The sequence below is a fragment of the Lucilia sericata genome, unplaced genomic scaffold, assembly GCF_015586225.1.
Source record: "Lucilia sericata isolate MDLA Ls3-8-SP2 unplaced genomic scaffold, ASM1558622v1 Contig001025F_arrow, whole genome shotgun sequence".
Classification (NCBI taxonomy): domain Eukaryota; kingdom Metazoa; phylum Arthropoda; class Insecta; order Diptera; family Calliphoridae; genus Lucilia; species Lucilia sericata.
The window spans coordinates 80,650-98,772 of NW_023995007.1; the positions used below are offsets into that span (position 1 = coordinate 80,650).

General features: G+C 31.0%; 1 protein-coding gene across 3 annotated transcripts in view; it reads right to left on the bottom strand.

Moving 5' to 3' along the window:
* Positions 1-18,123, bottom strand: part of LOC119609654 (calbindin-32) — a 64,814-nt gene that overhangs the window by 19,816 nt on the left and 26,875 nt on the right. For all 3 annotated transcript variants that reach the window (XM_037964504.1, XM_037964505.1, XM_037964506.1), the window contains exons 4-8: positions 13,857-13,946; positions 9,489-9,575; positions 9,183-9,323; positions 2,760-2,815; positions 78-123 (exon numbers count right to left, since the gene is read on the bottom strand). In XM_037964504.1, the coding sequence (XP_037820432.1) occupies positions 78-123; positions 2,760-2,815; positions 9,183-9,323; positions 9,489-9,575; positions 13,857-13,946 (420 nt within the window). The remainder of the gene's footprint in view (positions 1-77; positions 124-2,759; positions 2,816-9,182; positions 9,324-9,488; positions 9,576-13,856; positions 13,947-18,123) is intronic.

The window sequence follows — 18,123 nt, forward strand, 5'->3', positions numbered from 1 at the left end:
ATTAAAAAAAAAGGACCGACCTGCTTGTTTTATAGACTTTTTGGTTAAATTTGTTAAATTAAATATTTAAAACTTACCTTAAATACTTGACGGCACAGGAAATTTTCTTTAACTGGAAGCAATCTAGGGGAAAGGAAATAGAATATAATAATTAACAAAATTATTTCAAAAATATTTTCTTAAAAACAGAAAAATTGAAAAAAGAATCGAATCTGTCAAAATATAGTTCAGTATAATCTGGTCTAAAGTGCAGTCTACAGTTTAGTCTATAGACTAGTCTAGCACAGTTTGGTCTATAGACTAGTCTAGTACAGTGTAGTCTAGTATAGTACAGTGTAGTCTAGTACAGTGTAGTCTAGTCTACTACAGTGTAGTCTAGTCTAGTCTAGTACAGTGTAGTCTAGTCTAGTACAGTGTAGTCTAGTCTAGTACAGTAGTCTAGTCTATAGTCTAGTCTATAGTCTAGTCTATAGTCTAGTCTATAGTCTAGTCTATAGTCTAGTCTATAGTCTAGTCTATAGTCTAGTCTATAGTCTAGTCTATAGTCTAGTCTATAGTCTAGTATATTGTCTAGTCTATAGTCTAGTCTCTAGTCTAGTCTATAGTCTAGTCTATAGTCTAGTCTATAGTCTAGTCTATAGTCTAGTCTATAGTCTAGTCTAGTCTATAGTCTAGTCTAGTCTATAGTCTAGTCTAGTCTATAGTCTAGTCTCTAGTCTAGTCTAGTCTATAGTCAGTCTATAGTCTAGTCTATAGTCTAGTCTATAGTCTAGTCTATAGTCTAGTCTATAGTCTAGTCTATAGTCTAGTCTATAGTCTAGTCTATAGTCTAGTCTATAGTCTAGTCTATAGTCTAGTCTATAGTCTAGTCTATAGTCTAGTCTATAGTCTAGTCTATAGTCTAGTCTATAGTCTAGTCTATAGTCTAGTCTATAGTCTAGTCTATAGTCTAGTCTATAGTCTAGTCTATAGTCTAGTCTATAGTCTAGTCTATAGTCTAGTCTATAGTCTAGTCTATAGTCTAGTCTATAGTCTAGTCTATAGTCTAGTCTATAGTCTAGTCTATAGTCTAGTCTATAGTCTAGTCTAGTCTAGTCTATAGTCTAGTCTATAGTCTAGTCTATAGTCTAGTCTATAGTCTAGTCTATAGTCTAGTCTATAGTCTAGTCTATAGTCTAGTCTATAGTCTAGTCTATAGTCTAGTCTATAGTCTAGTCTATAGTCTAGTCTATAGTCTAGTCTATAGTCTAGTCTAGTCTATAGTCTAGTCTATAGTCTAGTCTATAGTCTAGTCTATAGTCTAGTCTATAGTCTAGTCTATAGTCTAGTCTATAGTCTAGTCTATAGTCTAGTCTATAGTCTAGTCTATAGTCTAGTCTATAGTCTAGTCTATAGTCTAGTCTATAGTCTAGTCTTAGTCTAGTCTATAGTCTAGTCTATAGTCTAGTCTATAGTCTAGTCTATAGTCTAGTCTATAGTCTAGTCTATAGTCTAGTCTATAGTCTAGTCTATAGTCTAGTCTATAGTCTAGTCTATAGTCTAGTCTATAGTCTAGTCTATAGTCTAGTCTATAGTCTAGTCTATAGTCTAGTCTATAGTCTAGTCTATAGTCTAGTCTATGTCTAGTCTATAGTCTAGTCTATAGTCTAGTCTATAGTCTAGTCTATAGTCTAGTCTATAGTCTAGTCTATAGTCTAGTCTATAGTCTAGTCTATAGTCTAGTCTAGTCTATAGTCTAGTTCTATAGTCTAGTCTATAGTCTAGTCTATAGTCTAGTATATAGTCTAGTCTATAGTCTAGTCTATAGTTAGTATAGTAGTCTATAGTCTATATAGTCTAGTCTATACTCTAGTCTATGGTCTATTCTACAGTCTAGTCTATAGTCTAGTCTATAGTCTAGTCTATAGTCTAGTCTAGTAGTCTAGTCTATAGTCTAGTCTATAGTCTTGTCTATAGTCTTGTCTATATTCTAGTTTATAGTATAGTCTATAGTTTGGTCTATAGTATAGTCTATAGTGTATAGTCTAGTATATAGTGTAGTCTATAGTCTAGTCTATAGTCTAGTCTATTGTCTTGTCTATAGTCTAATCTATAGTCAAGTCTATAGTCTAGTCTATAGTATAGTCTATAGGCTAGTCTATAATATTGTCTCTAGTTTAGTCTTACTATTGTTTAGTTTACAGTCTAGTCTATATTCTAATCAATATTCTAGTTTATAGTCTGATTTATAGTCTAGTATATAGTCTAGTCTACAGTTTAGTCTATAGTCTAGTCTATAGTCTAGTCTATGGTCAATAGACTAGTTTAGTTTATAATCTTGTCTACTATAGTTTATAGCCTAGTCTATAGTTTTGTATATAGTCTGGTCTGCGGGCTAGTCTGTAGTCTAGCCTATAGACCTGCCTATAGTGTAGTCTATAGTCTGAAATGTATTCTAGTCCATAGTTTACTTTATATTCCAGCCTATAGTCTAATTTATAGTCTCTATTATTAGAATATTTTCCTAACCATTATCATAGCTTTCATCTTACCCCTCCCCTCTAATTATAGCATACACTTTATTTGATAAATATTCATTTTCTACACATAATTTCGACTTAATCTTAAAAGCTTTTAAGCTTTCTAACACTTTGAAATGATTTCCATAAACACTAAAAACAAGTACTAAGCAGTAAAAACAATAACAAGAATATTGTTAACAACAAGTATACCAAAAAAGAAGGAAAAATAAAAAGAAACTCAAACACTTCATTACTTACTTGGCCATTTCTGATAATTGTAGACGTCCATCTTTATTGGCATCAAAAACTTGAAGCTAGAAAGAAAACCAAAAAAGAAAATAAAATTTAAGCTCATAAATAAACAAAAACATCTCTTTCCTCAAAAAATCTCTACCATTATAAATATGTACATAAATATTTACATGATTTTTTTTTATACTAAGCATACTTTCAGGGTTTTAATTAAAAAAAGTCATATTTTTTCTTAATTCTTTAGTAAAGTATGTTTTATTAAAATAAGAAATCAAAACAAATGAAAAAATAAACTTTTCGTTGATTAAGGTATGAAACAGCAACAGGAAAAATGAATTTAAAAAGTTTGCTGAACAGGAAATGGTTCGAAAGAAAAAAAAAATACAATATCAGTAGTATACATTTAGGCTTGTTAATTAAAACAAACTGTTGCATATTTTGTGCGTTATTATGAAGTTTAATTTTTCATGTAAACGTACGAAAAGCAACTTGATTGTTTATTTCCTTTTTGAAGGGAAGGTAACTACTTTGTGAAAATTAAATAAATTAAAAAGTTTTTTTTTCGGAATTTTTAATCAAAGATGAGAAGATATAGAGGAAGGTTTGGTAATAATAAAAAAGGATAGAGGGTACTCATAATATTAATACATTTCCTGATAATTAATCAAAAAGGAAAGAAATTGTTAAGTTGTAAAGGTTTTCCACAGAAAATAATGTTTAAGTAAAAAGTTTATTATAGAAAATTTAAAAATGTTCATGTTTGTAATCTATAGTCTAGTCTATAGTCTAGTCTATAGTCTAGTCTATAGTCCAGTCTATAGTCTAGTCTATAGTCCAGTCTATAGTCTAGTCTATAGTCTAGTCTATAGTCCAGTCTATAGTCTAGTCTATAGTCTAGTCTATAGTCTAGTCTATAGTCTAGTCTATAGTCTAGTCTATAGTCTAGTCTATAGTCTAGTCTATAGTCTAGTCTATAGTCTAGTCTATAGTCTAGTCTATAGTCTAGTCTATAGTCTAGTCTATAGTCTAGTCTATAGTCTAGTCTATAGTCTAGTCTATAGTCTAGTCTATAGTCTAGTCTATAGTCTAGTCTATAGTCTAGTCTATAGTCTAGTCTATAGTCTAGTCTATAGTCTAGTCTATAGTCTAGTCTATAGTCTAGTCTATAGTCTAGTCTATAGTCTAGTCTATAGTCTAGTATAGTCTAGTCTATAGTATAATCTATAGTATAATCTATAGTCTAGTCTATAGTCTAGTCTATAGTCTAGTCTATAGTCTAGTCTATAGTCTAGTCTATAGTCTAGTCTATAGTCTAGTCTATAGTCTAGTCTATAGTCTAGTCTATAGTCTAGTATATAGTCTAGTCTATAGTCTAGTCTATAGTCTAGTCTATAGTCTAGTCTATAGTCTAGTCTATAGTCTAGTCTATAGTCTAGTCTATAGTCTAGTCTATAGTCTAGTCTATAGCGTAGTCTATAGTATAATCTATAGTCTAGTCTATAGTCTAGTCTATAGTCTAGTCTATAGTCTAGTCTATAGTCTAGTATATAGTCTAGTCTATAGTCTAGTCTATAGTCTAGTCTATAGTCTAGTCTATAGTCTAGTCTATAGTCTAGTCTATAGTCTAGTCTATAGTCTAGTCTATAGTCTAGTCTATAGTCTAGTCTATGGGCTGGTCTATAGTCTAGTCTAGTCTTTAGTCTAGTCTATAGTCTAGTCTAGTCTAGTCTATAGTCTAGTCTAGTCTAGTCTAGTCTATAGTCTAGTCTAGTCTAGTCTAGTCTAGTCTAGTCTAGTCTAGTCTAGTCTAGTCTAGTCTATAGTCTAGTCTAGTCTATAGTCTAGTTTATAATCTAGTCTATAGTCTAGCCTATAGTCTAGTCTATAGTCTAGTCTATAGTCTAGTCTATAGTCTAGTCTATAGTCTAGTCTATAGTCTAGTCTATAGTCTAGTCTATAGTCTAGTCTATAGTCTATTCTATAGTCTAGTCTGTAGTCTAGTCCATAGTCTAGTTTATAATCTAGTCTATAGTCTAGCCTATAGTCTAGTCTATAGTCTAGTCTATAGTCTAGTCTATAGTCTAGTCTATAGTCTAGTCTATAGTCTAGTCTATAGTCTATTCTATAGTCTAGTCTGTAGTCTAGTCCATAGTCTAGTCTATAGTCTAATCTATAGTCTAGTCTATAGTCTAGTCTATAGTCTAGTCTATAGTCTAGTCTATAGTCTAGCCTATAGTCTAGTCTATAGTATAGTCTATAGTCTACAATTTTCCTCACGTTCAAAAGTGTTTCATTAAGAAAATAAAACATTTATTTCACTTATGAAAAATATCCATAAAAATGTAAACCCTAAAATCCTGCTGTTTTTATTGCAAAATTATATCCCCTAAAAGTGTGCTAATGTTTTCTTACTTAAGTGAAAAATTAATGTTTTTAACATAATGTTGGCCATTAAATTAAGATTTATTACAAAATTATACACCTATCTATGCTTTACTATTGAGCATAAAGATTTTATTGGAAAATAATAACCCTAAAAGTGTGCTAATTAATTTGTTCTCAAAAGAAAATTAATATTTTATACCAAAATTAAAAGCACCAAAACAGAGAAAATATAAATTTTAGTGCAAAATAAATGTATTACTTTGCCCAAGAAAGTATGCTGTCAAAAAATAACTATAAAAATTAAATGTTTATATATTTATAGCATATCCTCTGGTGTGGCTATACATAATATAACTGCGAATCCCTTCAATAAAACAAACACATTTAAATTGCCTATACATTTGGCGTTTGGCAGCGTATAAAAATACAAATTATGGTTGTATCTATAAATAGAGTGAAAGTTGTGGGCGGAATTTAAGTACGGGTAACTGTTAGCCATGTTATGAGACTGTTTTGGTTGTATTTTATGCTGTCTGTTTATTATAACCAAAACGGACCCTAACAATACTAGTAAGTGGGCGTCAGGACATTATGTTATGTAAAAATAAAAATTTAAGGAAAGTTAAATAGACCCATTTTATTTGTTTCATTTCTCTTTTTTGCTCTACCAAACAATTGCTTTTAAATTTATATTTATTGTTGAACAACAAAATTGGCGTGGGTGTTTGTCTTTCCATTTGGTTTTAGACCTTAAAATTGCTCAATTTTTGAATTCTTTCACGCTTGTAATATAAGTACGTAAATTGGTATTTGACAGTGACATTAAAAAAGGTATGGAGTAAGAGAAACCATAATAAATATACAGCAATGGTATTGCTAACCAAAATGCTTTTGTTGGCATTTATTTTATGATTTAACACAACATTTCAGCATTTTAGTTAAATCATTAATTCTGTTCGAATCAAACATTTGTGGTATGTTTGTTAGTCTTGTTTGATTGGACATTTAACTTTGTTAATGAAATAAAATTAATGACTATTATTGTTTGTTTAAAACCATGAAATTTGTGCTTAGAAGAACAAATAAATAATTCATTGATGAAATGGTTACAAGTGAACTAGAGCAGAACTACAACAGAACTAGAACAGAACTAGAACAGAACAAGAACAGAACTAGAACAGAACTAGAACAGAACTAGAACAGAACTAGAACAGAACTAGAACAGAACTAGAACAGAACTAGAACAGAACTAGAACAGAACTGGAACAGAACTAGAACAGAACTAGAACAGAACTAGAACAGAACTAGAACAGAACTAGAACAGAACTAGAACAGAACTACAACAGAACTAGAATAGAACTAGAACAGAACTAGAACAGAACTAGAAAAGAACTAGAAAAGAACTAGAACAGAACTAGAAAAGAACTAGAACAGAACTAGAACAGAACTAGAACAGAACTAGAACAGAACTAGAACAGAACTAGAACAGAAGTAGAACAGAACTAGAACAGAACTAGAACAGAACTAGAACAGAACTAGAACAGAACTAGAACAGAACTAGAACAGAACTAGAACAGAACTAGAACAGAACTAGAACAGAACTAGAACAGAACTAGAACAGAACTAGAACAGAACTAGAACAGAACTAGAACAGAACTAGAATAGAACTAGAACAGAACTAGAACTGAACTAGAACTAGAACAGAAGAGAACTAGAACAGAACTAGAACAGAACTAGAACAGAACTACAACAGAACTAGAACAGAACTAGAACAGAACTAGAACAGAACTAGAACAGAACTGGAACAGAACTAGAACAAACTAGAACAGAACTAGAACAGAACTAGAACAGAACTAGAACAGAAGAACAGAACTAGAACAGAACTAGAACAGAACTAGAACAGAACTAGAACAGAACTAGAACAGAACTAGAACAGAACTAGAACAGAACTAGAACAGAACTAGAACAGAACTAGAACACTAGAACAGAACTAGAACAGAACTGAACTAGAACTGAACTAGAACTGAACTAGAACTGAACTAGAACAGAACTAGAACAGAACTAGAACAGAACTAGAACAGAACTAGAACAGAACTAGAACAGACTAGAACAGAACTAGAACAGAACTAGAACACTAGAACAGAACTAGAACAGAACTAGAACAGAACTAGAACAGAACTAGAACAGAACTAGAACAGAACTAGAACAGAACTAGAACAGAACTAGAACAGAACTAGAACAGAACTAGAACAGAACTAGAACAGAACTAGAACAGAACTAGAACAGAACTAGAACAGAACTAGAACAGAACTAGAACAGAACTAGAACAGAACTAGAACGAACTAGAACAGAACTAGAACAGAACTAGAACAGAACTAGAACAGAACTAGAACAGAACTAGAACAGAACTAGAACAGAACTAGAACAGAACTAGAACAGAACTAGAACAGAACTAGAACAGAACTAGAACAGAACTAGAACAGAACTAGAACAGAACTAGAACAGAACTAGAACAGAACTAGAACAGAACTAGAACAGAACTAGAACAGAACTAGAACAGAACTAGAACAGAACTAGAACAGAACTAGAACAGAACTAGAACAGAACTAGAACAGAACTAGACAGAACTAGAACAGAACTAGAACAGAACTAGAACAGAACTAGAACAGAACTAGAACAGAACTAGAACAGAACTAGAACAGAACTAGAACAGAACTAGAACAGAACTAGAAACTAGAACAGAACTAGAACAGAACTAGAACAGAACTAAAACAGAACTAAAACAGAACTAGAACAGAACTAGAACTGATGCAGAACAGAACTTTAGCTGAACTAGAACTGTTCTACTACTAATCTAGAACTGAACTAGACTTGAGACACTAGAATATTAACTAAATAATATACTTGAAGATACACTAGCGTAGTTTGTACTATTTGGCTAATTTACTCCTAAAATTAGGCAATACATTTCATATACAGAAAGTATGCAACACATTTAGTAATTAATTTATATTAACTCTATGAATAATTAAAAAAAATTATCAAATATATGTACTTATCTGTCTAAATGTAAAATTTATTGATGTAATTGCACAACCATTAATAAAGCTCATAAATCATTATACACCATGCGTGTGCAATTTATGGAAACATTTTTTACACAAAATCCAATTAATTTCATTAAAATAAACACTTATCAAAATCATACAATATTTCAATAGCTATAAATGTACATATATGCCTACTAATATGCTATAATACATATTATAAATATTTTCATATAAATTCCATTAATTATGTGTATATGAATTATAATTAAGTTGTTCTCCCCTGTTCCCCTAAAATATGCTATAATATTTTAACTTATACAAATACTTGTTTATCATCAAAATTTCTATTTGTTGAATATTAAATGAGGAACTTACAACACAGCCTAACATTATGCTAAACAATGTTTGCATATCCATCATCAATGTCATAATCATTAAATATCATCAATATTCATGAAAAACAAACAATGAAATTTTCAAAATTTCATGCATAAATCTGCAGTATTTATAATTGAATTGTAAACATAACGAAAAAAAAACAATTCAAAACTAAATGCAAGACTTTAAGCCATCATTGCATATTGCTGACTTTACTAAAATTCATCAAATTGATAAGTTTTCATGGAAAATTCCTTGTTGTCATTTGAACGAAAAACATTTTTCTAAAAATTGTGTAGGAGCTTTTCTCATTAATTTTAGAAATGTTATTAAGTAAACAGATTTTGCTGCATAGCTCACATCAATTATAATTTGTGATGACTTTAACAAAATATAAATGTGAAAATATAAAAAATTGTATCTTAAAATTACAACATTTTGTAATTTATGTTACATGCTGTTGCGGATAAAAATCTTCCTTTAACAAATTATTATTTATAGTCTATTTTGCAATAAATTTCTCTGTTTATTGTCTTTTCTTAATAATAATAATAAAAAAAAACAACAACGCAAAAAACTGAAAATAAAATAAACATTATAAACTACCAAAACTCACCATGGTATCTGTATATTCAATTAATTTATCTTCTGAAACATCATTTATTTTCTTGGCCTCTTTGAGTAAATCACGTAAGAAATTTTTTAGTTCGTCGGCTTCAATGTAGCCAGAGTTATCGGTATCATATTCACGCCAGATCTGAAAATAAGACAAAATAAAATGAAGAATAAATTTACATAAAATAAACATTATGACAAAAATATTATTAAGCCTAAAAGTAGGCTACAGATTTTTTAAATATTTAACTCTAAAAGTATGCTTTGCATGTTTTTGTTTAAATTCTTTGGAAACTTTAGTTCTTACCTTCATAAATTCCACACTGGATTCTAGGGGATTATCAAAACGGAACAATAGCAGGAAATTTTCTTCCATGGGTAATAATTGAGCCAACTGGAAAGTAAAATAAAAAATTTATATAAAAACTATAAATTTAAAGGTCTTTAAATTATTAATTTCCCTAAAATAAATTCAGTCAATGGTAAAATAGTATAATCTGGTCTATACTACAGTCAAGTCTATAGCCTAGTCCAGTTTATATTCTAGTCTCCTGTGTAGCCTACAGTATAGTCTTTGATCAAGTCTTAAGTCTTGTCTATATTCTTGTTTAAAGTCTAGTCTAAAGTTTAGACTATAGTTTAGTCTAGTCTATAATCTAGTCTAGTCAGTCTTAGTCTAGTCTATAGTCTAGTCTATAGTCTAGTCTATAGTCTAGTCTATAGTCTAGTCTATAGTCTAGTCTATAGTCTAGTCTATAGTCTAGTCTATAGTCTAGTCTATAGTCTAGTCTATAGTCTTCTATAGTCTAGTCTATAGTCTAGTCTATAGTCTAGTCTATAGTCTAGTCTATAGTCTAGTCTATAGTCTAGTCTATAGTCTAGTCTATAGTCTAGTCTATAGTCTAGTCTATAGTCTAGTCTAAGTCTAGTCTATAGTCTAGTCTATAAGTCTAGTCTATAATCTAGTCTATAGTCTAGTCTATAGTCTAGTCTATAGTCTAGTCTATAGTCTAGTCTATAGTCTAGTCTATAGTCATCTAAGTCTATAGTCTAGTCTATAGTCTAGTCTATAGTCTAGTCTATAGTCTAGTCTAGTCTATAGTCTAGTCTATAGTCTAGTCTATAGTCTAGTCTATAGTCTAGTCTATAGTCTAGTCTATAGTCTAGTCTATAGTCTAGTCTATAGTCTAGTCTATAGTCTAGTCTATAGTCTAGTCTATAGTCTAGTCTATAGTCTAGTCTATAGTCTAGTCTATAGTCTAGTCTATAGTCTAGTCTATAGTCTAGCTATAGTCTAGTCTATAGTCTAGTCTATAGTCTAGTCTATAGTCTAGTCTATAGTCTAGTCTATTAGTCTAGTCTATAGTCTAGTCTATAGTCTAGTCTATAGTCTAGTCTAGTCTATAGTCTAGTCTATAGTCTAGTCTATAGTCTAGTCTATAGTCTAGTCTATAGTCTAGTCTATAGTCTAGTCTATAGTCTAGTCTATAGTCTAGTCTATAGTCTAGTCTATAGTCTAGTCTATAGTCTAGTCTATAGTCTAGTCTATAGTCTAGTCTATAGTCTAGTCTATAGTCTAGTCTATAGTCTAGTCTATAGTCTAGTCTATAGTCTAGTCTATAGTCTAGTCTATAGTCTAGTCTATAGTCTAGTCTATAGTCTAGTCTATAGTCTAGTCTATAGTCTAGTCTATAGTCTAGTCTATAGTCTAGTCTATAGTCTAGTCTATAGTCTAGTCTATAGTCTAGTCTATAGTCTAGTCTATAGTCTAGTCTATAGTCTAGTCTATAGTCTAGTCTATAGTCTAGTCTATAGTCTAGTCTATAGTCTAGTCTATAGTCTAGTCTATAGTCTAGTCTATAGTCTAGTCTATAGTCTAGTCTATAGTCTAGTCTATAGTCTAGTCTATAGTCTAGTCTATAGTCTAGTCTATAGTCTAGTCTATAGTCTAGTCTATAGTCTAGTCTATAGTCTAGTCTAGTAGCTAGTCTAGGTCTAGCTAAGTCGAGTCTATAGTCTAGTCTATAGTCTAGTCTATAGTCTAGTCTATAGTCTAGTCTATAGTCTAGTCTATAGTCCTAGTCTATAGTCTAGTCTATAGTCTAGTCTATAGTCTAGTCTATAGTCCTAGTTCTATAGGCTAGTCTAATAGTCGAGTCTATAAGTCTAGTCTATCAGTCTAGTCTAATTCTAGTCTATAGTCCTGTCTATAGTCTAGTCTATAGTCTAGTCTATAGTCTAGTCTATAGTCTAGTCTATAGTCTAGTCTATAGGTATAGTCTATAGTCTAGTCTATAGTCTAGTCTATATAGTCTAGTCTAGTATAGTCTAGTCATAGTCTAGTCTATAGTCTAGTCTATAGTCTAGTCTATAGTCTAGTCTATAGTCTAGTCTATAGTCTAGTCTATAGTCTAGTCTATAGTCTAGTCTATAGTCTAGTCTATAGTCTAGTCTATAGTCTAGTCTATAGTCTAGTCTATAGTCTAGTCTATAGTCTAGTCTATAGTCTAGTCTATAGTCTAGTCTATAGTCTAGTCTATAGTCTAGTCTATAGTCTAGTCTATAGTCTAGTCTATAGTCTAGTCTATAGTCTAGTCTATAGTCTAGTCTATAGTCTAGTCTATAGTCTAGTCTATAGTCTAGTCTATAGTCTAGTCTATAGTCTAGTCTATAGTCTAGTCTATAGTCTAGTCTATAGTCTAGTCTATAGTCTAGTCTATAGTCTAGTCTATAGTCTAGTCTATAGTCTAGTCTATAGTCTAGTCTATAGTCTAGTCTATAGTCTAGTCTATAGTCTAGTCTATAGTCTAGTCTATAGTCTAGTCTATAGTCTAGTCTATAGTCTAGTCTATAGTCTAGTCTATAGTCTAGTCTATAGTCTAGTCTATAGTCTAGTCTATAGTCTAGTCTATAGTCTAGTCTATAGTCTAGTCTATAGTCTAGTCTATAGTCTAGTCTATAGTCTAGTCTATAGTCTAGTCTATAGTCTAGTCTATAGTCTAGTCTATAGTCTAGTCTATAGTCTAGTCTATAGTCTAGTCTATAGTCTAGTCTATAGTCTAGTCTATAGTCTAGTCTATAGTCTAGTCTATAGTCTAGTCTATAGTCTAGTCTATAGTCTAGTCTATAGTCTAGTCTATAGTCTAGTCTATAGTCTAGTCTATAGTCTAGTCTATAGTCTAGTCTATAGTCTAGTCTATAGTCTAGTCTATAGTCTAGTCTATAGTCTAGTCTATAGTCTAGTCTATAGTCTAGTCTATAGTCTAGTCTATAGTCTAGTCTATAGTCTAGTCTATAGTCTAGTCTATAGTCTAGTCTATAGTCTAGTCTATAGTCTAGTCTATAGTCTAGTCTATAGTCTAGTCTATAGTCTAGTCTATAGTCTAGTCTATAGTCTAGTCTATAGTCTAGTCTATAGTCTAGTCTATAGTCTAGTCTATAGTCTAGTCTATAGTCTAGTCTATAGTCTAGTCTATAGTCTAGTCTATAGTCTAGTCTATAGTCTAGTCTATAGTCTAGTCTATAGTCTAGTCTATGTCTAGTCTATAGTCTAGTCTATAGTCTAGTCTATAGTCTAGTCTATAGTCTAGTCTATAGTCTAGTCTATAGTCTAGTCTATAGTCTAGTCTATAGTCTAGTCTATAGTCTAGTCTATAGTCTAGTCTATAGTCTAGTCTATAGTCTAGTCTATAGTCTAGTCTATAGTCTAGTCTATAGTCTAGTCTATAGTCTAGTCTATAGTCTAGTCTATAGTCTAGTCTCTTCTAGTCTATAGTCTAGTCTATAGTCTAGTCTATAGTCTAGTCTATAGTCTAGTCTATAGTCTAGTCTATAGTCTAGTCTATAGTCTAGTCTATAGTCTAGTCTATAGTCTAGCCTATAGTCTAGTCTATAGTCTAGTCTATAGTCTAGTCTATAGTCTAGTCTATAGTCTAGTCTATAGTCTAGTCTATAGTCTAGTCTATAGTCTAGTCTATAGTCTAGTCTATGGTCTAATCTATAGTATAGTCTAGTGTATAGTCCAGACTCTTAATTTGTCTACAATGAAGACTGTTGACTATTTCTAATACTCCCAGTTAGAATTTCTATTCTTTGTTTATTTTGTTTCTTTTGAAAGTTTTCGCTAACATTCAAAATTAAATTAAATTTTTTCTTAAATATCTCATTAAGTAAGAAAACATATTTTCTTTTTCATTAAGCTTACAAAAGAGAATTACTTGTCTATGCTTTTATAGCCCAGAAAATAGGATTTAAACAATTTTCAGGCGTTAAATGATGAGGCCTGTTTGTAGTCAAGTGTGCTAAAAACCAAATGAAGTGTTTATTTAAATAAATTGATAAAACGAAATCTAAATTACGTTTCTTTATGGTATTTAGCACAAAAAAACATGAGAAATGAAAATTCGTTTCAGCAATTTTCTTTCAGCCTTTTTTTTTTGTTATCAGGTCTTTCCCAAAAGGCTGGATGTTTTAAAAGTTGACAAGTTTAAGAGGCAGTTGTTTGTTAGGAATTCAAAAACACTCCTAACTGTGCACTAGTATTCTACTCCTTACTTACAGTTCTATACAATTCAATTATTTTGGGTTACGTAATTTAACTTTTTGTTATAACAAATAATGTTTTCTTTTCTTTATAGTTTAAGTTTGTCTTGTTTTCTTTTTGGATACCACTTACCTCTCTAATATCAATTTTACCATCTTGATTATCATCGTAGGCCTCCATAAAACATGATTTCAATTCTCCCAACATTGTGTCGGTGACAGCCTTCATGGTTGGCATAAGAAATGAAAAGATAAATAGGAAAGAAAAGAAAAAAGGTTTCATCATTTTAACAGCAAAGAGTAAGAGAATTTTAACTTATAAAATATAAATGATGCTTTATTAAGAAAGGATATTTTGGTAGGCATAGAAAGTTGGCAAAAAGGTTAATTTAATTGCTAAAATATGACAAATATCTTGTGCTTTTTTGTTGTTGTTCCCTGTCATCATTCATATTATTTTTTCTTTTAGATACGTTTCTTTTTGTTAATTTAGCAATATTTCTTTTACATAAATCATAAATGTCATTTGGCAGAAAAGATGTCTTTGAACCCTAAATTATAGTTAGTTTTTCTTTTTCTGTTAGATTTTGTTCATTTTATTAACAATAAGGACAATATAATTTGGATTGAAAAAAATGAGTCTGGTCAGCATTTATTTTTAAATATATATTTAATAAAATATTCTATAATGTTATAAAAAATGTTTAAATCAGGAAAAATTTTCAAAATTTGTTTAGTCTATATGTCAACGTACATTCTAATCCTTGGACCAGTATATAACCTAGTGTCTAGTCTAGTAAATAGACCAGAGTATAGGCTAGTCCATAATCCTGGGTATAGTCTAGTATATATAGTCCAGACTATAGTCTAGTCTATAGTCCAGACTATAGTCTAGTCTATAGTCAAGACTATAGTCTATTCTATAGTCTATACAATAGTCTAGTCTATAACCCCGAATATAGTCTAGTCTATAGCCCCACTATAGTCTAGTATAGTCTTGTCTATAGTCCAGACTATAGTCTTGTCTATAGTCCAGACTATAGTCTAGTCTATAGTCCAGTCTATAGTCTAGTCTATAGTCCACACTATAGTCTAGTCTATAGTCCACACTATAGTCTAGTCTATAGTCCAGACTATAGTCTAGTCTATAGTCTAGACTATAGTCTAGTCTATAGTCCAGACTATAGTCCAGTCTATAGTCCAGACTATAGTCTAGTCTATAGTCAAGACTGTAGTCTAGTCTATAGTCCAGACTATAGTCTAGTCTATAGTCCAGACTATAGTCTAGTCTATAGTCCAGACTATAGTCTAGTCTATAGTCCAGACTATAGTCTAGTCTATAGTCCAGACTATAGTCTAGTCTATAGTCCAAACTATAGTCTAGTCTACAGTTTAGTCTATAACCCAGAATATACTATAGTCTAGTCTATTGTCCATACTATAGTCTAGTCTATAGTCCAGACTATAGTCTAGTCTACAGTACATATTGTAGTCTAGTCTATAGTCTATTCTATAGTCTATACTATAGTCTATACTATAGTCTAGTCTATACTGTAGTCTAGTCTATAGCCCCGAATGTAGTCTAGTCTATAGTCCAGACTATAGCCTAGTCTATAGTCTATACTATATTCTACTCTATAGTCCAGTCTATAGTCTCGTCTCTAGTCTATAGGCCAGACAATAGTCTCGTCAATAGTTTAGACTATATTTTAGTCTATAGTTCAGGCTATAGTCTATCCTATAGTCCCGACTATAGTCTAGTCTATAGTCCGGACTATAGTCTAGTCTATACTATATTCTACTCTATAGTCCAGTCTATAGTCCAAACTATAGTCGGGTCTATAGTCTAGTCTAGTCTATAGTCTAGAGTAAACTGTCTATAGTCTAGTGTAAACTCTAGTCTATAGTCTAGTGTATATCTAGTCTATAGTGTAGTATATAGTGTAGTCTATATTCTAGTCCAGAGTGTCGGTTATAGTCTAGTCTATATTCTAGTTTATAGTCTAGTCTATATTCTAGTTTATAGTAAAGACTATAGTCTAACATAAAGTCTATAATCCAGACGATAGTCTAGGCTACAGTCCAAACTATACCCCAGTCTATAGTCCAGTACTTTAAAGTCCCTACTATACTTCAAACAATTAGATTAGATAACTGAGGGACCACACTATAATCTGGTCTATAGTCCAGACTATAATCTAGTCTATAGTCCAGACTATAATCTAGTCTATAGTCCAGACTATAATTTAGTCTATAGTCCAGACTATAATTTGGTCTATAGTACAGATTATTTTGTAGTCTATAGGCCAGACTGTAGTTTAATCTATAGTTCAGACTATAGTCTTGTTTATAATCCAGACTGTAGTACATACTATAGTCTAGTCTATTTTCCATATTATAATCTAGTCTACAGACCAGGTTATAGTTGAGTCATTCGTTCAGACTTATCTATCAATCAGAATAAAGTTTTGTCTATTATCTAAATTTAAAGCTAAGTTCCTTCTTCTAGAGTTCATTACAGATTGTTGTAGTAGTTGGGTGGCGTATGATTAATATGTATTATTAACTTGTAACTGTTTTATCTTTTAATAAAAATTCTGCAATTCTTGTTTCACAAATACAGCTAAGATATAACAAAACTATAATTCCTCTGTAAAACTAATGCATTAAAATATTTAATTTAAAAAAATTTTTTTCATTTCATAAAATATTCTTTATTAAATTCCCTTAAGATGACAGTCTTTATGACAATTTCATCACCGTAAAATAAACTTTGGCCAAAAAATTCCCTCAACGCTTTTATGTTCATTAATTTAGTACTTCCCTAAAAAAAATTCCACATAAATATATGACATTTTTAGTTCCACACATATAAAAATATTAAAAAAAAAAAACATTTGCGTCATTAGTCAGCTCATAAAAGTGACAAAAATATGACAACTACTCCTGCAAACATAATCGGAGTTCAACATATATTTTAGCTTTGAAACGATGAAAAAACAGAATAGTTTTTCATCAACCGCTTTAATGCCAAAACCCAAGTGCAAATGTTTGTTGATGACATCAACTAGCAACAATGTTTTATTCAAATGGCTTTGAACAGGCAGCAGTGAAACCAACAAAATATGGCAAATTCTTTTATAACATGAAAATTTTAATAGTGTGATCATGTTGAGTGTATGTGTTCACATTTAACACTAGTTGAAAATTTTTTAGCTTTTGTTCAAAATTGAAATCATTTTAGTTTCTCTTTTTCACACAAGTATTTTTTGATGGAATTTAAAGCTGAAATGTTAACAAAGTGCTTAATGTCACACTTGTTAAGAGTTGAGCTGAATAAAAAAAAATATTGAACAAATAAATGCTTTCAAGGAGGCTTAAAACGTTTTTTTTTATTTCTGTAGTGCAACAAGCAAGAATAACTTGCAAACTGTTGCTGCTGCTGCAAGAAAAGCTTTTATTGAAATTGGAAAAATATTTATTTAATATTTGGGTTTCTTATATTGAGTTTTAAAAGGTAGAAAGGGGAGTATTTTTCCGAAATAGTGTTAAAAGAAAACTTTTATAGTTCAGATACAATACTAAGAAAATATCTGCTGCATATGTATGTTAGTGTTAAGCCTAATTTTTTTGGTCTACACATCTACATGACGTATGATTAATATTCATTATTGACTTGCAGTAAAAATTTTACAATTACTTTTGTTATAGTGAACCGATCGAGGTTCTTTAAACTGTTTATGAAAGACACCATATTAAGCTATAAAAACCGGCAGAAACTTAAACTCTTCTATAGGCTAGACTATAGTCCAGACTGTAGTCCAAATTATTGTCCAGAGTGTAGTCCAGACTGTACGCCAGACTATAGTCCAGACTATAGCCTAGTCTATAGTCCCGACTATGGTCTAGTCTATAGTCCAGACTATAATCTAGTCTATTGTAAAGACTATAATATAGTCTATTGTAAATACTATAATCTAGTCTATATTCTAGTCTACAGTAAAAACTGTAGTCCAGGATAGTGCAGAATATAGTCTATTCCATAGTCCAGACTATAGTCTATTCTATAGTCTAGTTTATAGTCTATTCTATAGTCCAGACTATAGTCTATTCTATAGTCCAGACTATAGTCTATTCTATAGTCCAGACTATAGTCTATTCTATAGTCCAGACTATAGTCTATTCTATAGTCCAGACTATAGTCTATTCTATAGTCCAGACTATAGTCTATTCTATAGTCCAGACTATGGTCTATTCTATAGTCCAGACTATGGTCTATTCTATAGTCCAGACTATAGAATATTCTATATTCCAGACTATAGTGTATGCTATAGTTCAGACTATAGTGTATGCTATAGTTCAGACTATAGTCTATTCTATAGTCTAGAGTAAAGTCTATT